Source organism: Siphateles boraxobius, unplaced genomic scaffold (genome assembly GCF_051911475.1).
Source record: "Siphateles boraxobius isolate OS27281-9 unplaced genomic scaffold, OSU_SipBor_1 5, whole genome shotgun sequence".
Lineage (NCBI taxonomy): Eukaryota > Metazoa > Chordata > Actinopteri > Cypriniformes > Leuciscidae > Siphateles > Siphateles boraxobius.
In genome coordinates, this window is record NW_027509141.1 from 10,840,483 (window position 1) to 10,863,993 (window position 23,511).

At 47.1% G+C, this 23,511-nt stretch overlaps 1 protein-coding gene across 26 annotated transcripts in view; it reads left to right on the forward strand.

Annotated features, from left to right (window-relative positions):
- Window positions 1-23,511, forward strand: part of adgrl2a (adhesion G protein-coupled receptor L2a) — a 139,779-nt gene that overhangs the window by 92,531 nt on the left and 23,737 nt on the right. For 21 of the 26 annotated variants that reach the window (XR_013194829.1, XR_013194830.1, XR_013194827.1 and 18 more), the window contains 5 exons: window positions 15,323-15,361; window positions 19,847-20,030; window positions 21,027-21,149; window positions 21,731-21,936; window positions 22,666-22,839. Coding sequence is in view for 22 of the 26 variants with exons in the window: in XM_077202789.1 (XP_077058904.1) it covers window positions 15,323-15,361; window positions 19,847-20,030; window positions 21,027-21,149; window positions 21,731-21,936; window positions 22,666-22,839 (726 nt within the window). In the remaining 4 variants the exon portion in view is untranslated. The remainder of the gene's footprint in view (window positions 1-15,322; window positions 15,362-19,846; window positions 20,031-21,026; window positions 21,150-21,730; window positions 21,937-22,665; window positions 22,840-23,511) is intronic. The other 5 variants (XM_077202785.1, XM_077202786.1, XM_077202788.1 and 2 more) reach the window with 1 other exon arrangement.

Genomic DNA, 23,511 nt, shown 5'->3' on the forward strand with positions numbered 1-23,511 from the left:
GGGTTACAACTGTAACCCTTGTTCCCTGAGAAAGGGAACGAGAACTGCGTCGAATGACTCTTTGAGGGGAACGCCCTTAGCGTAACGCATCGGAAGTATTAATGAAACTAATCCAATCCTGATTGGTGTTGCGTCATGACGTAACATGTGACGGCCTGCCTGTCCTAGTGTGAAGCTGCTCACAGGCACACCTAGGATGAGAGCACGAGAGTGCCAGGTGTTGACGGAATGTCTAGGCTATAGTACCTAATAAAGGTATGAGGGGTGGCCCATCCAGCTGCATCGCAGACTTCCTGGATCGGGGCCCCCGCGAGAAGGGCTCTAGAGGACGCCATGCCTCTGGTCGAATGAGCCCTCACGGCAAAAGGTGAAGGCAAATTGCGCACCTGGTAAGCCGTGGATATCGCTTGGACAATCCAGTTGCTGATGGTCTGCTTGGAAGCGGGAAGCCCCTTCTTGGGTGACCCGAAACACACCAGCAACTGGTCCGACTTCCGCCATGAAGAGGACTTCTGAATATATAATTTCAGCGCTCTGACAGGGCAGAGCCGATGAAGTCTCTCCTCATCCGCCGTCACGTGAGGTGGAGGATGAAAAGCCTGAAGAACTGTAGGCGTGCCACATTAGATGGCACCTTAGGCAAATAGTCCGGCCTGGGATGTAAGATGGCTTTAATGTCGCCTGGAGCAAACTCCAGGCACCCATGTAGAGCGCGCATGGAGATCTCCTACCCTCCTCAGAGAAGTAATGACAACAGAAAAAACACCTTTAGGGAAAGGTTCTTGGCCTCAGCCAACTCCAGTGGTTCGAAGGGGGCCTCGTCCAACCCTTCGAGAACCACCGCCAGGTCCCATGTTGGAACCCTGGCATGAGCCACAGGCCTCATCCTCCAAGCCCCACGGAGGACACGTACGACCAACTGCTGTCTCCCCAGAGGCCCATCACCCAGGGGAGCGTGGAAAGCCGTAATGGCAGCCATGTACACCTTGAGTGTGGACGGGGTAGGACTAGCTGAAAAGCAATCTTGGAGGAACTCCAGAATTGAAGCTACTGGGCAGTTAACTGGATCCTCCTCATGCTATCTAAACCAATTGGTAAAGACATTCCACTTTAAGCCATACAATTTCCTCATGGATAGAGCTCTAGAGCTGAGTATGGTCTCCACTACTCCAGCTGATAGCCCGGCCTCTAGGTACTGTGCCCCCTCAGGAGCCAGACCCACAGTTTCAATAACTCGGGCCGCGGGTGAAATATTGAGCCCTCTGCCAGTGTCAGCAGGTCCCTCCTGAGGGGAATCTCCCACCACGGAGTGCCGTCTAGGAGTGATATAATGTCTGAGAACCATACTCGGGCCGGCCACAACGGGGCTACCAGCAGTAGACTGATCCCGTCGCGACGGACGCTCTCTAGAACTCCCGGGAGCAGAGCGATAAGGGGAAATGCATACAAACGCAGCCTCAGCCACATCTGCACCATGGCATCCAACCCCAGCAGGGCTGGATGAGAGAGGGAGAACCACAGTGGACAGTGGGTTGTCTCACGAGACGCGAATAGGTCCACTTCCACTGGGCCGAACCTCTGAGATATTGACTCCACTACCTGGGGGTGGAGTCTCCATTTCCCGGGCCTCAGCCACTGTCTCGACAGGATGTCTGTTCCCTGATTTTGACTCCCTGGGATGTATGTTCCTCTTAGAGATAACAGAGATAACCGCGCCCCAGGCCGTGAGGGAGGCGTCTGTCGAAGCGGTTTACCGGCGACATGACGCTCTCAATACTGGACCTTGGGACAGAAACCAAGCTTTTTTCCACATAGATAGGGAACGACGGCATCTGCGCGTAACCCTGATCATGCGGAACGGGTTCCCCCTCGGGGAGAACCCCTTGGTTTTCAACCACCACTGGAGGGCCCTCATGTGCAGCAGGCCGAATGGAAAAATGTTGGACGCCCGCCGCCATGAGCCCTAACACTCTCTGAAAATGTTTCACAGTGATAGCTCGGCCTAGCTTTACCCTGGACACTGTGGCCAGAATGGACTCGATTCGTGCAGGAGACAATCATGCCCGCATCTTGACCGAGTCCCACACCACTCCCAGGAATGTGGTTCTCTGGGCTGGTGTCAACACGCTCTTTTTCGTGTTGAGTCTCAACCCCAGGCTTTCCGAACCTCAGGAAGTTCCTGTGAGATGGAAGGATGGACATGTGGAAGTATACGTCCTTTAGATCTATCGTGACAAACCAATCCTCGGATTGAATTTGACTCACGATGATGGGAATAGTGAGCATCTGAAACCTGAATATCCTCAGAGAACGATTCATGTGCCTGAGATCTATTATTGGACGCAACCCCCATCCTTCTTGGGAACTATAAAGTAGCTGTAAAACCTGTACTCCCTGTCTGGTGGAGGAATACGCTCTATAGCCTCCTTTACCAACAGGAAGTTTACTCCTTGTTCCAATACCCGACCCTGCTCTGGGTCAACTACAGTCCAGACCACCCTGTTAAACCTTGGTGGGCGGAAACCGAACTGCAGCCTGTACCCCTTTTGAATGGTGCACAGGGCCCAGGGAGAAATATTTGTCAGATTTTTCCATGCATCGAAATATTTTACCAAAGGAACCAGGCTCTCGAGCCTGGCTTCGGGTATCAATCGGGATTCGTTCTCGGACCCCTGAAGCGGATCTCCGGCAGGGGCAGGGACCGAAAACGATTCTCGATGGACGGACATGATTGCTGCCTGTCCGCAAGCCTCTGGGGCAGACAGAGCGTGTCCCGAAGCGTACTTAACGGCGGGATACAGACATCGACTTCATAAGGGCTCTTTCGGTTTCATTCTCGACACCCTGAAGCGGTGGACCGACAGGGAATAATCGGAAACCGTTTCCGATGGGCGAACACGAGCAATGCCTGGCCGCAAGCCCTTGGGGCAGACACTGCAGCGCGCATTCGCTGAAAACCGATGTGTCCTGAAGTGCACTTCACACTGGATACAAACATCGATTTCCTGAGGGCTCCGCGGAGGAGCGATTCTCGCTCGTCCCTTAACGGGGGGATAGCACTGTTATTTTTGTCTCGTTTTTGATACCCTGAAGCTGAGGACCGGCAGGGAAAAATCAAAAAACTATTTTTGATGTGCAGAAGGAACACTGCATGGCCGCAGGCCTGTGGGTCAGACAGAGCAGCATGCGTTCGCTACTCATCATTTCAATTCCTCAGAATTAAATGCAGCGATAAACACTGTATAAGTGAAACACGGTCTGAATGGTAGGCTGAATTAAAATATCTAACTTCCTTAAAGTCAAGTACAATTTCATCATTTTAATTTCTTAAAATTAAATGCAGCCATAATTACCAGACAATACTGTTTTGTGTTATACAGTCTCGTAACCTCACACGCTGCCTCGGCAAACGAGAGATTCGAGTCGTTCACAATATATTTGGTTTTCATCTCTCTAGAAGAAGAAAATCAACGGACGAGAGGCTGAAGCACCCGAAAACGCACGGCTGTGTGCGTCGAGATATTTCTCAATGAACACAGCCAGTACCCTCAGGAGTTGACTGTTCATGCCTCGCACACACACAGAATCTTTATTGCAATAGACCCGTAATCTACGCGCTGCCTCGGCAAAAGCGAGATCTGAGCCAATAGATTCTGTATTGCAATGTACGAACTTTAATCTACGCGCTGCCTCGACAACGTGAGATCAAGTCACAGAATCTTTATTGCAGAGTAGACCCGTAATCAACACGCTGCCTCGGCAAACGTGAGATCCGAGCCACTATAGATTCTATATTGCAATTTCTTTTTTCTTGCAGACCTTTATTTAGGACAATCCTTATGGGACAAACAACACCAAATAGGACAGACAGTTTGACACAGAGCGCTTGCTGAAGAGCAAAAAGCTAACTCTGTTGTGTGCCGGCATGCCTTTGTAGCTTCCGTGTATGCCGTCACATGTTACGTCATGACACAACACCAATCAGGATTGGATTAGTTTCATTCATACTTCAGATGCGTTATGCTAAGAGCTTTCCCCCCAAAGGGTCATTCGACGCAGTTCGAGTTCCCTCGAAAGGGAACTAGAGATTGTAAGCTTTCAAATGATATATAGTTTGTCAAGATTAGTTTAGGTTTAGTATAGGAAATTACTGTTTTAAATATGGAATGTCTGTGGGCCCACCGGTGGGCCGGTGACACTTAAGGACACTTGACTGTTAAACAGCATCAAACTCATTTTGTTACACCCCATTGTGCTTTTATAGAATCAAAAATAGAATAAATGCATTGACCGAAGCGAATCCCTCAGTGCAATTTGCGTACTAGCCATCCTAAATAGTATGTCTAATTAGAATTAGTGTGCCTTAAATCACATGTGTGATTCCGTAGATGACTTTTTAACTAATATAACTTGTTGTGCAACAGAAGATGACACAATTATTTAACATGGCAATATGTCCATATATTAGCGCACTGTCTTACTGCACACTTGTATTTTCACTTCACCAGAATAGTACATATTTTAGTGTATTTTATAAGTATGCTAATTAGAATGCAGCCACAGTAACTTTCTGAAAGTAGGTCACAAGGAAATAAATGAAGCCTGTTATCAGTTTACAGAAAATATTACCTGGATTTATATAAAACCTTTGCATTACATTTAAAATCCATAAGACCACTTTATGTTCTTAACTGCATACCAACCCTTCTGGTTACTGGCCGTTATGTAACATTTTCTTCAATCATAAGTGATCTGCTTTGGGGGCATACATTAATCAAACATGAGTTTTAAAGATGTATGGCTCTATTCAGCAAGGCTTCTGAGCTTATATTTAATAAAAATCACTTGGTGGGGTTGGACATAAGTTGTTAAAGGAATCATTCATTCATGAACCCATTCCAAATCCATAAGACTTTTGTTCACAAATAAAGATTTTTTAATAAAAACAGAGATTTCTGTCCTTCCATTATATAAATTTATATATATATATATATATACAGTATATTGTAAAAGTAATAGATATGAATCTAGTCCTCTGAAGGGACATGACCACTTTATATGATGAAAATATTTAATTTAGGATTTTATTCACATATATAAACATTGATCAGTGTACATAAATAGAGAACATTAAATATGACCAATGGTAGCTCAACATGCTTGATGGGTGAGAACAAACCTCATTGGTTCTTTCGCAGGTATATTTGAACTTAAGTTAATCATATTTCATGTGATATATGTATTTATTTATGTAGCATACACTGTATACTGTATACATTGATAAGAGTTTATCTGAGGATAAAAGCCTAAATTAAAATTGTTTATCATTTAAAGTGATTGTGTATCTTTAGAAGGCTTGGAATAAACTTATTGATTCATAATTATCACTATTTTATTTATCTTTAAGAGGATTTCAAACACTTTGAATACACCCTACAAGTTTTGTGACTTAAAGGGATAGATCACCCAAAAATGAAAATCCTGTTGTCAATTACGTCAATTACGTGTTATACTAACCCATATAACATTTGTTCATCAACACAAGTGAAGGTATGTTTAATAAAACTTAAGACATTTATGTTTCCCTTTCGAAGTGGAAGTCTACACTGCATCTGATCAGATGCTATGGGGAACGCCATCAGCGTGACTGAGGCACGTGTTTAAACATGACAATTTTACTGGTGGACGGCAGTCCACAAGGTCACTATCGGTGCGCCCGTGAGTATAAGAGTGCGCCTGCTATGTACATCAGCTTTTTGTCTTCAGTAGCCGTTTGTTTGTGTTAGCAAGTGTGAAGGTGATTATTATGGAAATGCACTCAGGCAAGCATTTCAGGATTAGTGTGCCTCTGTGTCCTAGTTTTTTGACACCTGATGACACATGACCTTGGGGTTATCTGTTTGGGTGAGGAGCTTGCACATTCAGTTCTTGAGGGGGCTGAATGTGCCCATTGTGAGAAATCTGAGATGAAGAAGCTCCGTTCGTGGGTGTCTTTTTTTCGAGGGTAATTGGACAAGTATCTGTACCCCATGGCTCGGATCCCACGGTAGCCGAGGCACGTTGGTGACTGAGCTTGTGGGGATCGCAGGTCGAGCTGGCTGAGGAATACGAGAAAGGCATGTGGTTATGGCTCACGAATAGACTAGATATGGTTTGGAGGCGCAAAAGGCAGTAAGTCACTCATGGAAAACTCGATGAATGCTCCCTCTCAGGCCATAAACGTCTTGCTCCAATGATCCTTCGTTTCTGCCCAATCTTCACGCTGAGGTGGAGAGTTCCTGGAAGAGACATATGGCCTTTCTCCTTGTTGCGCCAATCTCACCTTTGTAGCTTTTCAGCATGTCTATAGAGACAGTAGTCAGGAAATTTAGAGAGGCAAGGGCGAGGTTGGCAGGATTTTAGGAAATACAGACGCAGGTCCAAATCTTTGCCAAAAACCTCTGCGGGACCTGGTCCGTCACAGTCTGAGAACTGGAGGCAGGGCCAGAGGGAGAGCGTGGGCACTTGTGCTCCTCCTCCTATAAAGAGTAGAGCGCAGAGGGGGCCAGATGCTAGGTAGGAAAAGGCAAGATGTGAGGGAGGCAATTGAAAGAAAGCGATTTAGTAGACAAGGTCGAATCGCTGAGGAGAAAAAAAACATCTTATCTCCTTTCCTCTTCCCCCTCCCTCCTTGTTCTGTCTCTAACTGTGGCCTGTGCTAATTGTCTTAGTAAAGGCTATAGCAGGTCCTAGATGAGTATGGTGAGGGATGAAGTAGCCACCCCCTCCAACCCCTCCAAAAATGGATCTTTTAAGTTGCTTGGCTTCCTTATGGCTACCTTTTAGGTGATAGCAGTATCATTAGTTCGCTGCTAGCGCTTAGCAGCTCCCTTTGGTATGGGTTGAGCGTAGACAGAACCCTCCACCATTTCTGAGGGTCTTAAAGTAGGGTCTTTGGCCGATCTTTGAGAACCGAACGAGAAGTGGCATTTGCTTTTAAGCATCCCTTCTCATTGTTAAGCACCTTAAGGAGTGCTGGAGTCTTGAGATCTGGGGTAAATCCAGGCAGGACGTAAGCATTTCCCCATTTGTATTGGTGCAGCAAAGCTGAAGCTCCCCTGTGGATCCCTAGGGGTCAAATATTTTTATAGAGGGTTATTAATTCTAGATTAAATAGATTCCTGTGCTTTCTCCCCCTAGTAGGTAGGAGTAGGCTAAGGGAACTAAAAATACCTGGCCCACAAGGGGGGGAGGAAGGTTGAAAAAGACAGTGACTTCCGTTGTTAGTGTGCTTTGAAGCTTGGGAAATGGCCAAAGGGAATATTGCCACATGACAGTTCTGTGACCCAGTGTGCGCCTGTAGGACCAGATTCATTTGACTCCGACAGGTAAGAGTCATTTATGCCATGTCGATTGTGGTAGTGCATAGACACCGCTAATGTGGCACACACTCACTCTGCATGGCAGAGTGGCATGTGTTGCCTATAGTACCTGTTTAGACGCAGTGTAGAGTTCCACTTCGAAAGGGAATGACAGGTTGCGACTGTAACCATGGTTCCCTGAGAAGGGGAACAAGACACTGTGTCACATTGCCATGTTTCAGCCTTGCCTGCACATCTCCTGAAGACAAAGAAGTTGATGACATACATTAGGCTCCATCTTGTACTCAAGGGTGCATCGGTAGTGACGACATGGACTGTCGTCTGCTAATAAAATTGTCGTGTTTAAACACATGCTTCAGACATTGGAATTCCAATTATCATCCGATAAGACGCAGTGTCTTGTTGCCCTTCTCAGAGAACCGTGGTTACAGTCACAACCCACCCTTCTCCATTGAAAGTTTCAAGCTTTAAGTACCATATTTTTTTTCTTAATACAAATAAAAATCAAAGAAGTGGGTGAAGGTGAGCGCATATCTGTAGCTAAAGTAAAGTACAACTCAAGTAGCTAAAGCAAAGTCTGTACTCACTAAGAAAAAAACGTCTCGGTTACGTATGTAACCCTCGTTCCCTGAGTAGGGAACGGAGACGTTACGTCGGATGACGACGAATGGGGGGTTTCGCTTAGAACACCTATCGACTTCGAGTATTACAAAACGAGCCAATGGCGATGAAATGCCATGGGTCTGCGGAATTTGCATAGCGTATCTCCGCCCCACCGCGTGGGTATAAAGGAGGACGCCGGCAACATGCAGGTATGTCTTCGATGAGGAGCCGAGACTGAACTCAGGCGTCTGCCCAGCGGTACAGCGGAAGTGGCAGGGAGACGTAACGTCTCCGTTCCCTACTCAGGGAACGAGGGTTACATACGTAACCGAGACGTTCCCTTTCGTAGTCACTCCGAGTGACGTCGGATGACGACGAATGGGGGTCCCCGTGAAATCACGCCACCTTCACAGCTGTCTTCCAGTGCCCTGCGAAAGTCTGATCCCCCTGTTGTGATCCTGGCACGGACGAAGGAGTCCTACTTAACACAGGAATACTAAAGTACACTGGGAAGCATATCTCAGAGGAGATATGCCGCAGCATGCCTACCCGTAGGGAGGACTTAAGAAACACATATGGCCGGAGGGCTTCATATGGAGGAACGCTGGAGTGACCAGCCCGAGGGGTAGCAACTTTCAACTCCAGGAGGGCAAGGTGGCTTGCCAAGGGAAAGACACATGCTCAAGGAGGCTTACAGTGGAATTACACATGTGGGGGTTACTCAGGGAGGAACCATGCACACGGAGGCACCTAGCCGACGCCCAGGCAATAGACACTGGCGCCAGCGTCAACAGTGCTGGAGGAACTCAGGGCTTCAGAGAGGAAGGCTCACCTGAGGAATAATCACCCGTATCCAGTCCTTGGAGTGGAATGGCGAGCAAGCGAAGACACCTGAGCGGGTCCAGTACTAGCTAACTGAAGCGAGAACATGAGAGGACACAGGCTCCACTCGGAGATTATAGAATCTGGCGAATGTGTTGGGTGTTGCCCAGCCTGCAGCTCTACAAATGTCTGCCAGCGAGGCGCCATGCGCTAGAGCCCAAAAGGAAGCCACACTCTGAGTGGAGTGGGCTGTCACACCAAGGGGGCACGGTCGGCCTTGCTGATGGTAAGCCAAAGCAATGGCGTCCACTATCCAGTGAGACAACCTCTGCTTTGAGAGAGCCTTTCCCTTCAGTCTCCCACCATAACAGACAAAGAGCTGGTCTGAGGTCCTGAAACACTGCGTTCTGTCTACATAAGCGCGGAGAGCGCGTACTGGACAGAGCAGTGCCAAGGCTGGGTCTGCCTCCTCCCGGGGCAGCGCTTGCAGGTTCACCACCTGGTCCCGGAAGGGAGTGGTGGGAACCTTGGGCACATAACCAGGCCGGGGTCTCAGGATCACATGAGAGTGACCGGGCCCGAATTCCAGGCACGCTTCGTCAACGGAGAATGCGTGCAGGTCCCCTACCCTCTTGATAGAGGCCAAAGCAACCAGGAGCGCTGTCTTCATAGACAGGAACTTAAGCTCAACTGAATGCAGAGGCTCAAAGGGAACCCTCTGCAGGGCATTTAAGACCACTGAGAGGTCCCAAGAGGGAACGAGAGGAGGGCGAGGAGGATTCAGTCTCCTCGCTCCTCTCAGGAACCTGACGATCAGGTCGTGCTTCCCCAGAGACTTACCTTGAACTGCTTCGTGATATGCGGCGATAGCGGCCACATACACCTTCAGGGTGGAGGGAGACAGCCTTCGCTCCAACCCATCTTGCAGGAAGGAAAGCACGACAGAGATCGAGCATCTCCTGGGGTCTTCTCGACGAGAAGAGCACCAGTTGACGAAGAGGTTCCACTTCAACGCATAGACATGTCTCGTGGACGATGCTCTGTCGGAAGTGATGGTAGCCACCACCGCTGGTGACAGGGTACTCAAACCTGCCTCGTCCCATCCAGGAGCCTCACGTGGAGCCTCCAGAGATCGGGTCGAGCGTGCAAAGGGTGCCCCGTCTCTGAGAAAGGAGATCCTTCCTCAGAGGAATTGGCCAAGGAGGTGCTGTCGCGAGGAGTACCAGTTCGGAGAACCAGGTCCGGGTGGGCCAATACGGCGCAACCAGAATGAGCTGCTCCTCGTCCTCCTTGATCTTGCACAAGGTCTGTGCGAGAAGGCTCACTGGGGGAAACGCATATTTGCGTAGGCCCCGCGGCCAGCTGTGCGCCAGTGCATCCGTGCCGAAAGAGCCCTCGGTCAGGGAATAGAACAGGGCGCAATGGGTCGAGTCGAGAGGCAAACAGATCTATCTGTGCGTCCCCGAACTGGTCCCAAATCAGCTGAACCGACTGGGGATGGAGTCTCCATTCGCCGGAGATGGCCGAAACCGTGACAGCTCGTCGGCTGCAAAGTTCCGATCTCCCGGAATGTAGATAGCACGAAGGGACCTCAGGTGCTTCTGACTCCATAAGAGGAGGTGGCGTGCGAGTTGCGACATACGGCGGGAGCGTAGACCACCCTGACGGTTGATGTACGCTACAGTCGCGGTATTGTCTGAACGGACTAGTACGTTTTGACCCCTGAGCAACGTGAGGAAACGGTGCAGGGCAAGGCGTACTGCCAGCAACTCGAGGCAATTGACAAGCAGAAGGTGCTGGGGTCCTGTCCAGGAGCCCGCGGCAGCATGTCCGTTGCACATGGCGCCTCAGCCCGTGGAAGAGGCATCTGAGGAGACAACAACATGCCTGGAAACTCGTTCTAGGGGAACACCGGCCCGTAGAAACTGAGGTTCCACCACGGGGTGAAGGTCTGACGACAGGTCGGAGTTACTGTAACTCGGAGCGTGCCATGATGCCATGCCCACCTCGGGACTCGATCGCGAAGCCACAGCTGAAACGGTCTCATATGAAGCAATCCGAGTGGCGTTGCCGCGGCTGCAGATGCCATATGCCCCAGGAGCCTCTGAAACAATTTCAGTGGGACCGCACTCTTGTTTAATGGCTGAGTGGAGAAGGCGACCAAGTCCATACCGAGAAAAGAGCTCCTCTGCACGGGGCAAAGTTTACTCCTTTCCCAGGTGACCCGAAGGCCCAGACGAGCTAGGTGCCGGAGCACTGGGTCCCTGTATTCACAAACCTGGTCTCAGGAGTGAGCTTAAGACAGCCAGTCACCGAGATATTTCAGGATGCGAACCCCGTGTTCCCCTGGAGGAACAAGGGCTGCCTCAACAACCTTGTGAAGGCGCGAGGAGACAGGGCTAGCCCGAATGGGAGAACAGCGTACTGACATGCGCGCGCCCTGACAGCAGAACGTAGGTACGGTCTGAGTCGAAGGAGAACGGCGACATAAGAGTAGGCGTCCTTCAGGTCGATCGCTGCAAACCAATCCTGTGGCCGCACACATCCAGAAATGCGTTTGGCCAGGAGCATCTTGAACGGCAGCCTGTGAAGGGAGCGGTTCAGATGCATAGGTCCAGGATTGGTCGTAACCCACCAGACTTCTCCGGGACAATGAGGTAGGGACTGTAAACCCGGACCTCATCTCGGCTGGAGGGACAGTCTCAATCGCACCCTTCGCCAGTAGGGAGCAACCTCCGCTCTCATGATAGGGGCATAGCCACCGACCAAAGTGGAGCGGACTCCCCTGAAGCAGGGAGGAGACCGTGCGAACTGAATCGCATAGCCGAGCCGATGGTTCGCACGACCCAGCGGAACAGATAGGGAGCTCTAGTGCAGGCTCCCAACTGTGCCAGCGGAGTGAAGAACCACAGACGTCCCCCCGGTGGTGCAGCGAAGCGGAATGACCAGCCCAGACGAGGGCGGCATAGCGGCCCGGTGTGGGGGCAAGGTCATAACCGCACCCTGACAGAGGAGGCCAGGGAAGGACCAGCGTTCCCGGGGGCCTGCTCTGTCAGGGGTCTGGCGACAGAGGGGGACAGGGGCGAAACGGTCCGTGGACGGCACGCCGTGTCAACCACCTCTGGGGCAGAGGGGGATGAGGAGAGCACGGCTTGTGGGCGGCGCTCTGTGTCGTCCGAGAACTCTGTATGCTCAGAGAGGAGAGAGTCAGTTCTTTCTGAATAAGGATTCTTCCCCAGCCCTCCACCGGGGAAAGGAGTGGCCCTGCTACCAACTCCTGGAAAGAACTGAGTCTCATCTCTGAGCAGCCCATCTCAAAAGTGCCGCTTAACCCGGCGTTTAGCGGGGTGCGGGGCTGGAGAGGGCTGTGGCATCCCCCTACGGTCTTCCAGAGCCAGGCCCGGGTGAACGGGCGGGGTTGGAACCGTGGGAGGGAGCCTTCGGCGGTGGGCAGACTGAGGGATCTCAGCGGACGGCGGGGCCGTCGGGCAGAATAACCTCAATCTGCTCACGGGCGGTTGAGAACTGTTGGGCAGAAGCACTCAACCGCACCGCCGAAGAGGCCGACCTGGGAGATGGGGGTGTCGAGCAGACGGGTCCGCCCGACATCTTGCACATCAGACCGGTCAGCCCCAAACTGGTGAACATCACCTGACTCCGAGAGCGTACGGCCACTTTCGTCGCTCGGAGATCAAGGTTAGTGGCTCACTGAAGAGCCTCGGGTCAGTCCCGCCCTCCTGCATGTCCATGAGCGTCTGGGTCAGGTAGACCAGCAGAACGGTCATGGGATGCAGTGAGGCAGCTGCCTGTCCAGGGCACTATAGGATTTCGCCACAGATTACTGTGACGAAAAGAACTACAGGCTTGGACGGGTGCTTAGGATTGCGCCGGGAAGCACTCTGAGGACACAGTAGCATGGCAACAGAGCGTTCAACCGGGGGAACCCCAGTGTACCCATGGGCAGCGGCCCCTGAGGGGAGGAAAGGCGGATGAGACCAACGAGAGGACCCGTGAACTCATCATGCACGTCCGGGAGGAAAGATATTGGGGTTTGCCGTGGACGCGTCGGCGGCCTCACCCAAAAACCAATCGTCCCGGGAAAGCATGGCCATCATCTCCGGATCAGACTCAGGCACAGCCGTATGCACACCAAAGGGTGGCAGCTGTGAAGAGTCGTCATTTCCAGAAGAATCAAGCCCACCTAGTGATGCTGCTACAGACACAGCATCATCCTCTGTAGCTTCAAATGAAAACACACGGGCCACCCGAGGGTAGACTCGTGGAATCATCAGTTCGCTAGCGGGCACCGTCATTAAAGAGGGGGGGCTGGGGCGTGGACACAGAGTCGGCGCCTAGTTCCAGACCAACACCCTCAGGTCACCCTGTCCACCAGCCGAAGATCGGGTAGTGGATGAGGGGACTCTCACTCTTGCGAGTTCACCGAGTCTCGACCTATATATGACGCGATGATCACGTACACAGAGAGAACATGAGTCATCCACGAGCGCTGTTCAAGCATGATCAAAGCCCAAACACACTAGACAGCGCTCGTGCCCATCAGAGTCCGATACCAGTCCGCTGCAACGAGAAATGCACGGGCGAGCCGTCTTTAAAAAGACGTGCCGCGTGCAAGCTCTTTTATGAGAGGAGAAAAAAACTCCGCGATGTTGAAGCGCACAGGGAGACACACACACACTGGCAGATCACTGCACAGATCAGCAGGCACTGTGAGCTCGCTGCAGATCGCCGTCACACCAACACCGGAGAGAGAAGCTCGTCTCATAGAGCGAAGTCAGAGATGATTGTGGAGTGAAGAAATATTCTTGGCTCCGAAGCGAAAACATACCTGCATGTTGCCGGCGTCCTACTTTTATACCCACGCGGTGGGGCGGAGATACGCTATGCAAATTCCGCAGACCCATGGCATTTCATCGCCATTGGCTCGTTTTGTAATACTCGAAGTCGATAGGTGTTCTAAGCGAAACCCCCCATTCGTCGTCATCCGACGTAACTCGGAGTGACTACGAAAGGGAACTAATATTTTCCATTAGTTACGGCATATCACCTTTCCTTCAAATTAATTTTGCAGTTACAGCCCAATAGAAGGAGAGACAGCACACTAGCCTGAATGCAAAGAGTGCAGTGTGTATTAGCAAGAGTGTCATTTGTCTCCTAGGAGTCATGTGGATTTCAGCCAATATGATTTACATGAATGTTCTAGGACCAAAATCCTAGTGTAACCTATCAACCTATTTAGCCTGAAGTTTAACCTATCAACCAATACTCTAAACCTTAATCTAAAACTCTAAATTCTAAATCAAACATTTATTTCACTTAACCTCACATTCACTGAACCATGGTCCTATTTCTGAACTCAATCCCTAACTCTAGTCCTGAATTTCCTGCATTACATCCTAACCTAAACCACTATTCCTAACTCCAACACTTAATGCAAACTTTGAAACAATAAACCTAAACTTTACCTTTAACCTTTTTGTTTTGCTTCTAACCTCCAACTCTGTCCAACCCCAATCCATTATTTTAGTTCAGATTTAGTTCAGATTTGATCCCCAATCTCCAACCCAAAATAATTTTTCCTGACCGTAAACTCTGTTATCCAACCTGGATCTCAACCTTTGGCTCTAACAAAGCACCAACTTTTCTAGCCTAACTATTATTTCTAACCCTCAGCTTTACTCCTAGCCTCCAACCCTATCCAATCCCAACCCCTTCTCTTAGCTAAAATTCCAACTCCAAACCCCCACCCTGATCTCGATCTTATAGAATTGAATCACACCTTGATTTAGACAATATAATAATAATAATAATAATAATAATAATAATTCATTACATTTATGTAGCGCTTTTCTCGGCACTCAAGCGCTTTACATAGAAGGGGGAATTACCTCAACCACCACATCATCCACCTGGATGATGTGACAGCAGCCATTTTGCGCCAGAACGCCCACCACACACCAGCTTATTGGTGGAAAGGAGACAGAGTGATGATATATATATATATGGGGATGATTAGGAGGCCATGGTGGACAGAGGCCACTGGGAAAATTTGGTGTGTATATTGTTTAGCATATGTTTTGCATAGGACTCTTTGCATAGAACCTCTTCTCTTAATTCAGCTTTCACATTCATTCCCCAACCCTAATCTCAATCTACACAGTGTGTAAACCCCACATTGTTTTAGGCAATCTGTGTCTGCATATTGTCTGCATATTGTTTTGCATATGTTTAATTTGCATATCTCAGATGTTTAATGAGTTACTGATTCTTTTTTTACTTGGCAAGAGAACCTTTTAGTTTTGAAATCACCACAATAAATTGTTGTTCTCAAAGCAAGGCCACTCTGTACACCCTTACATTCATTCGTTACATGATTTCATCATAGCAGATCCAACTGCTATACTGTGTTTCTGAAGTGCTTGTGGATTGGAGAACCCATTAGTATACCATCAACCTTTCTAACTGTGTTTCTTTGGTCTGTTTTTGTTCTTTTGTGTGTCCTCTCTCAAATGAAAAAGCTTCAAAAGCGAGAAAGGACGTGCAGGGCGTATATGAAGGTATATCTGTGCTACACTACTATGGTCTTCACTTGTTTTTGTACTCTCTCCTCTTCTTTTTCTGCTATTGTTTCTCAGCATGGTCATGTATCCCTTCATTCTCACTGTTGCCACAGCATTTCACTCCACCAGTGTCTGTCTTCATTCCTAGGGGTTGAATATTTCAGTGGATTAGAAATTATGCGGCTGCAATTCTTTTGCCCAGTTCATGACTTGTATGTGTTTGTTGGTGGTCTGCTTATTTATTTGTCAGTTTCTTTATTGTTAAAGTCAAGTGTTAATATTGTTGACGTGTGCTTGATTTGCAGCTTGGCGGTGCATGTGTTGTTGATCCGCTCAACTTGTTCTTATTTGTTGTAAAGGGTAGATGTCAATTTGTGGTGCTTGAAATCTATTGATTGCTACATTGGTTTTTCCACACCATCTTGAGCTGCTAAAGAGTTTAGACATACCAAAAAAAAGTATGACAGAAAAGATTGATATGTAGAGATCAGATGAAAGCCATCATTCTGTTTTGGAAAGGCAAATCTGTGTAAACTAATTAAGCAACTGTGAAACCCTGGGGTGTGACGATGCATATATCATCTTTTTAATTTTATTGGTGTGCAGGACCAAAATAAAAAAAACGATTTAGCATTAAGAGTAGTTCAAAATGACCATACAAATGTGGTAAATTAAATTTGTTTTTTGTATAATTGAACCAAACATTTGGGGAAGCTGTTTTATTGATATTATATGATATTATTGAAAAATTAAGTATATCCAGCATAAAATCATTATCTTGAAGTTACATTTTTTTAGGTGAAATATGTCATTTCTCTGTCATTAGTAGAACCAAACTGAATTGCCTAGTGAAGGGCCTCATTGTATCAAACAGATTGTGATTCATCTTTCTGTCGCTAATGGTGCAAAAAAGTTACCTCACCGTTAAAGCAAAAATTAATGGAAGAAAGAAATTCTCTGACAGTGTTAACAAGTGGCTATTTTCTTCATTTCAGATTTGCGCATCATAGTATCAAGACCTAGAGACATTACTGTGTTTTCATATTGAAAGCAGGATCAAATAGATGATATTTGAAAATAGTTATCTTTGCCTTCAGTTCCCGTTCAGTCGCTCATGTTCGACTTATTCAACATGTCGACTGATTGGGATCATGCTTAGGGAGCCTGTCATCTTTGAGTATTGATAAAACGAGCCAATGCACATTGGCGTGCGAGCTTTGCATCTCACGTTCCGCCCCACAGCCCTTGTATAAATACGGAAGTGGATGCACTCACCAGTTATTTTTCGCTGAGGAGCCGAGCAGAGCCCAGAGTCACAGGTGGTCCAGCAATAGTGGCGACGGAACTATGTCTCCGGTCCCTCCTTCAGGGAATGACCCGTTCCCTTTCAGTCGCTCACATTCGACGTAGTCAATGTGTCGACTGATTGGGATCCCAATTAAAACGCCACTAGTGCTGCCACCTTCCAGTGCCTAGATAAAAGCCTCCTGATCCCCCCGCATTATTGAGGCAGAGATGGGACAGGGCTAAGGCCAGGGAAGTCACTGCTGTTCCACAAGATCCTCTAAGTTAGACTTGAATAACACTGGGAAAGCGTGCCCTTTCGATGGAAGGACAGACGCTACGGAAGCCACATCTAGCCCGCAATAAGATACACAAAAGGACTGGGCAGATTACCGGGCAGTACAACATATGGAATGTCACTGGGGTGGCTCCAGCCTATAACAGGGGGGAGACTCAACCAGCCAGTGACAGCAGAGCAAGCTCTGCCAAGGGAAAGACACAGGCTCGCCGCAGTGAGCCGTACCGTGGAAGAATACACATATGGCATCGCTGTAGGGATCACAACATATGTGTGGTGAGCAGGACAAGGCCGAGGGCCTTAAGAGAGCGGCACGATGTCGGTGGCGTGATTACTGATAAGCCAACGTTTTGTATTTGTTTATTTTATTATTAAAGTATTTGAATGTTTGCCGGTTCCCACCTCCTTCTTCCCATAACATCTCCAGTGTAACACAGTTAGCGAAATTCTCTCGATTTCCACTATTGTCGCTCCTCCGTTTATGCTCCTGCTCCTCCGTGAGAGAAACGAGACCAGTGCGTCGCGCAGGTGGCGCTCATCAGTAATCAAGCCACCGGCCTCGTGCCGCTCTCTCACGGCCCTCGGCCTCTACCTGGTCGCCACAATATGGACCCAGTCTCTAGTACAAGTTCCACCAGTGCATACAATTGGTAGGCCTAGCATCGCACAATCCGCCACATCCAATGCCAAAGGGGTGTGGAGGAACTCAACAGGGTTTAGATAAAGGGGAACTCAACTGGAGCAAGAATGGCGCACATATCCAGTCCATAGTAGGGGAATGGCACAGCAAGCTGACACTTTGAGCGTGGCTTACGGTGTTAACTGGCTTCTATGTGAAGAGAGCACACGAGAAACAACTGGCTCAACATGTAGGATATAGAATCTAGGAGGAATTTGCTCTTTTGACAATTCGGATACCGCTGGACTTCCGGACAGCCAGCGACAGAACGGTACATTTACATTTACATTTAGTCATTTTGCAGACGCTTTTATCCAAATCGACTTACATTTGAGGATTAAACCAATCGAGTCATCATGGAGAGGCAAAAACAACGCAAGAAGTGCTCAGGCAAAAACAACGCAAGAAGTGCTCAGAATACCAAGTTCAAACATTGCACAGAGTAGCATAAACCAGACAAGCGAAGATTTCAAGAAAAAGTTTTTTTTTTTTTTTTTTTTTTTTTTCGTATGTTAAGTGCTCACGGAAGAGATGAGTTTTCAGTTGTCTTTTGAATGCTGTCAGGGATTCTGCATTTCGGACGAGGGTGGGGAGATCATTCCACCAGCATGGAACCGTGAATGAGAATGTTCTGGACAGTGATTTTGTGCCTCACTGTGATGGCACTACGAGCCGTCGCTCCTTGGCCGATCGTAGGCTTCTGGTAGGGATGTAGACCCGTAGGAGCGAGTGAAAGTAGGAGGGAGCTGAGCCGGTGTACAATCTGTAAGCAAGTGTCAGCGTCTTGAACTTGATTCGAGCAGCGAGTGCCATCTGTAACCATAACCATCTGTAACTGCCACGGTAACCATCTGAAGAGCTCGTCCCCCCAGCCCTGGGTGGACTGTCTCAGGGACGCTTAGTCTTACACTTGCAACCTGGTTTTGCAGCGCCTGAGACAGGCTGGGTGGCCTGCCTGCGATGGAGGCCTGGGTGGAGGCTGTTGCGGGCCGCCGGGGCAGGATGTGCCGGATGGCCTCCGTCTGCGATTGGGCGGCAGAGAACTGTTGGGCGCAGTTCTCCACTGTGTTGCCAAACAACCCAACCTGGGAAATTGGGAAATCCAGGAGCCCGAACCTTGTCCGGATCTGCCCATATCAACCAGGCTGAACCAACGATGGCGCCTCCTGGACCACCAGGGTAGAAATCACGCTCGCGCTCGATCTGCGGACTGCGAGTCTCGATCTCAACACTGAGACAGTCATATTCCCACAATAGGAACATGAGCTATCCACAAAAGCTGCTTCAGTGTGCTGTAAGCCCAAACATGTGATGCAACAATTGTGACCATCAGAGGGGGACAGGGAACGACCGCATCCCGAAACGCACGGGTGGAATGACATCCCGAAAAGACGCAAACGCACCGTGTTGCTCTTTCAGGAAATTAAAACTCTCACCAGTGCCGGAGGACACAGGGAAATGATCGCGGCAACACTGACAGGGATGTTTCAGCCCGTACCATTGAAGCACTCACTTTCTTCGCCCTCAACCGGCCGTCAGACAAACAAACACAGAATTGTGGTGCTGTTAAAACAGCAGCACCGGGAGAGACTTCCTGAAGAAGCATCGACACACTCGCTCGTTGTTATATAACAACAATCTTCAGAGACGTCGACATGAAGACCGATTGGCTCCGAAGCGAAAGACAACTGGTGTGTGCATCTACTTCTGTATTTATACCCGCACTGCGGGGCGGAGCGTGAGATGCAAAGCTCGCACGCCAATGTGCATGGGCTCGTTTTATCAATACTCGAAGATGACTGGCTCCCTAAGCGAGATCCCAATCAGACGACACGTCGACTAAGTCTCTGTTCCCTCCTCAGGGAACGAGGGTTACATACGTAACAGATACGTTCTGATGACACAGAACGATAGTCTCTTTATCTTAAAGGACACATTTATAAGGTGTCATGACTGGCTGTCTTTCTTTGCCGCATATGTGTCCGTTTCTGTGCTTGAAGAGCCTTTGACATTCAATACTGCACTCCTGAGACAGACAGAGCATGTCGGGCACATTTCTGCAGTCTGTTTTTATTTGTGTCACCTGATAACGACCTAAAACAAAGTGTGCATGTTTGCTTTCATTTGGGCACGGGCAGACAGCTGCTGATAAAGTCAAAGCTTTGACATTTGACCTTATTACAGTGGTTAGTGCTGACACAAGCGTCTCATTGGGCTGCAGGCTATCGTGGATACAGTCGACAACCTCCTCAGACCGGAGGCTCTGAAATCGTGGCGAGATATGAATACCACGGAGCAGACGCACGCCGCAACTATGTTACTGGACACCCTGGAGGAAGGAGCCTTTGTCCTTGCTGACAATTTAATGGAACCAGCCATCGTGAAAGTACCAGCCAATAATATAAGTGAGTATGAGAGATGTGCAAAACTAAGAGAACTGACAACATAAAAGGTTTATTTTGCCGCTGATCAGTTTGAGTTTTCAAATATGATTCAGCAGTGAAATTTTAATAACAGCATCCACTAACACATGGGTAGTTGACACAAAATACTTTTGGGAAGTTGATGTGTCCTGCAGTGTGGGATGCTAAACTTCATCTCATACTATTTTAAACAGCATTTTCCTGATTCCTATATTACTGTTATGCATGCAGCTTTTACTACCTAATATTAATTGAGACTCTACATGGAATATTTCTACTTCATTCATTTGCCACGCCGCAGGACCTTTTAAAAATGAAGTGAAGGCAAAAATGTGATTAAAAATGGTTTATAACGAAATTTTGACCAGTTACAGGACCTATACACTTTCCCTTTTACACTTTTATTTCTTATATACCTCTGGGAATAATAAAGACCAAGGACCTACCAATCAACACTTGAATTTCGGTTTACATGAAAATAGGTTATTGGGTGAATTCACTGATTTCATGATTTTTTTTTCATTGGTATACACTGCGCCATATTTCAAAGTCATTATATTCAGCACAAACATGCCTCCCTCCTATGTAAATGAGGCGCATTACATATTGTGCCTTATTTAGAAAACTTACTTACAGGCGATAATAGGGAATTTCTGTTGATCATGAGTTCATTTAGTCACCAGGTGATGGAGAAGAGTGTTATATGCAGATGTGGAGTAGACAAGCACACTTTAAAAATAAAACATAAAATGCTAGTAAAGTAAGACATATTGCGGTAGTCTGCACTTAAAATTCAGAATAACGTTATGCAAATTGTATTCAGCACAGATTTTGTGGGTGCGTTTTCATTGCTAACTAATTTGCATAATTCCTTTAGTGAATCGAACAACTCAGATAGTGGATGCAAATAAACCACCCCCCTTATTTTTCTCTGTTTCCACTTGGTGAACTAACCTTTTGAAACATTTGTCTCTGCAGTTCTGGATGTTTACGTGCTGAGCACAGATGGGCAGGTTCAAGATTTCAGGTTTCCCCAAAGCGGCAGGGGTGGTATTTCTATCCAATTGTCTTCCAATACCGTGAAACTCAACAGTCGTAATGGTACGTTCCAGTCTACGCACACATATACAGTCATTGTACTGCATTAGTTCTGTGAGAATAAGAACATATTGATCTAATTCCTCCTGTCACTATGGAGATAGAAATGCCCTCATGGTCAGAGAAAGATCTGAACATTGTTGTGAACATACTGCTTAACATATGTTGTTTTCGACAAACATAACTGGGTCTGGTGTTGGGGTCACCTTGAAAAAAATTTACTGAGGTTAGAAACTTATGTGGTGTATATACATTTATGGGACTATTATGTCTTTCTGGTGTACTTGGGTGAATACAAAATTCACCACAAAATCAAATTTAAGATTTAATTTACAACATACTTTACAACTTGAATGATGAATCATTATATCTGTTTTGATTTACAGTAGGCTACTGAGAACTGGTATTTTAAATGTCATAGAAATAATCTCACAATGCAAAATCCTACTCCTAATAAGCTTAATTATGCAAAACATTAATTTACAGCTGAAGTTAAACCCAGATTTCTTCTTGACAGTTTTTGTGAGGCTCACTCACATAATAGACTGTAACAAGAAGTAAGGTGTGCTGTTTTTTCTTTGCAGGTGTTGCCAAGTTGGTTTTTGCCCTTTATAAGAACCTGGGGCAGTTTCTAAGCACGGAGAATGCAACAATGAAGCTCGGCCACGAGGTTAACGGACGCAACCTCTCCGTGGCTGTGAATTCCGACGTCATTGCCGCCTCCATAAACAAAGAATCCAGTCGTGTATTTATATCGGAGCCTGTGATTTTCACCCTGGAGCACATCGATGTGAGTGCAAGCAATAAACAAACAAAGGGGTCGTAAAAGCAGCAGGATAGCAAAGCAAGACAGTGAAGAAAATAAAATAAAAGCAGTCTCAATTCAAACACCCTACAAGGTCACAGAGGGGTTTATTTAAGCCATCGAACATGAAATTAACAAAGTCTGAACCAATGATTATTACCCGCCTAGACCAAATTCTTAATGAAAACTAATTCGTTTGTCGACATTAGGATGTAAATGATGCAATTTCCTTTTTTTGGAGTGGAAAAATAAATCCCAGATTAGCTATACAATGCAGGATGAAATTACCAGAGGACCAATTATCATCTTGCTCTCTTTTAAAGTGTCAGGAACACTCCCAGAGGAGACCCGGCTTGATTTTTGCTCTCTATCAAAGTAATTGTGTGATTTCCACAGACATGCCTTCAAACCATTCTGCCCCCTGTTAGCACCTCATATAATCAATGGTCCCAAGCTAGATTTCGCAGTCATTTAACCTTATTAGATTCTTTAGTCGTTTATGTGAGAACACACACTGCGAACACAAAAGAGTGTTTGATATGGCCACCGTATCATTTGCGAAAGAATGAGCGCCAACAGTCAGAGTGAATTGCAATGCCGTTTCTCATATGTTTATGCGCGGGTGCCATTATCAGAGGGACAGCTACTAAATATCAATTTATTATCATCTGCTAACTCATGAGGAAAGTTTCTGTCTCCTCCTGTCGATTACAGATGCAGCATTACTATAACTCCAACTGCTCTTTCTGGAACTACTCCGAGAGAACCATGATGGGATACTGGTCCACTCAGGGCTGCAAACTCATCCACGCCAATAAAAGTCACACCACCTGCTCCTGTAGTCATCTCACCAACTTTGCGGTGCTCATGGCTCATCGAGAGCTGCTGGTAAGATGTGATCTTCATAAATATTTAAGCTTTTGTCCGTGTGTTACTGTGAAACCCAGCTGTTATAATAGACACCGCCAACACTCATCTGCTTCTCTAAGCCAAACTCTATACGAACGGATAACTCGCTGAGTTGCAGACAGCTGCAAACTGGCTATTTAAAAGTTTTTAGTTCACTTTTAGTATTAATAAATTTTCATTCAAACAAAAACAGTTAGAAATAGTTTTAAACTGTTAAGGTTTAAAACTGAAATTTATGTTACACTAGTGTTACCAAATGGAATTGCAAAAACAAACCATATAAAGTTGTCTAATCATGAAAACCGATGTAATTTGAAGTAATTGGCATTGTGTCGCGCTGTATTATCATTTAAAAAAAATTTTTTTAACTTGTTTATTTTTTGATTGTTACATACACGTAAATTATTTGTTAGATGTTATATTGTGTATATGTTCTAGACATCAAACTCTTTCTTTCGAAAGAGAAAGGGAAATTTTGTAACACTTTATTTTAAGGTGGCGAAGTTACACGTTACTACATGTACTTGTAACAGTAAATTATGCTTAATTACAAGTAACTAACCCCCAACCAAACCCTAACCGTAACTCTCTAGTAAGTATATGTAGTTAATTAATAGTACGTATTTGAGTTAGTACAATGTAACAACGTCA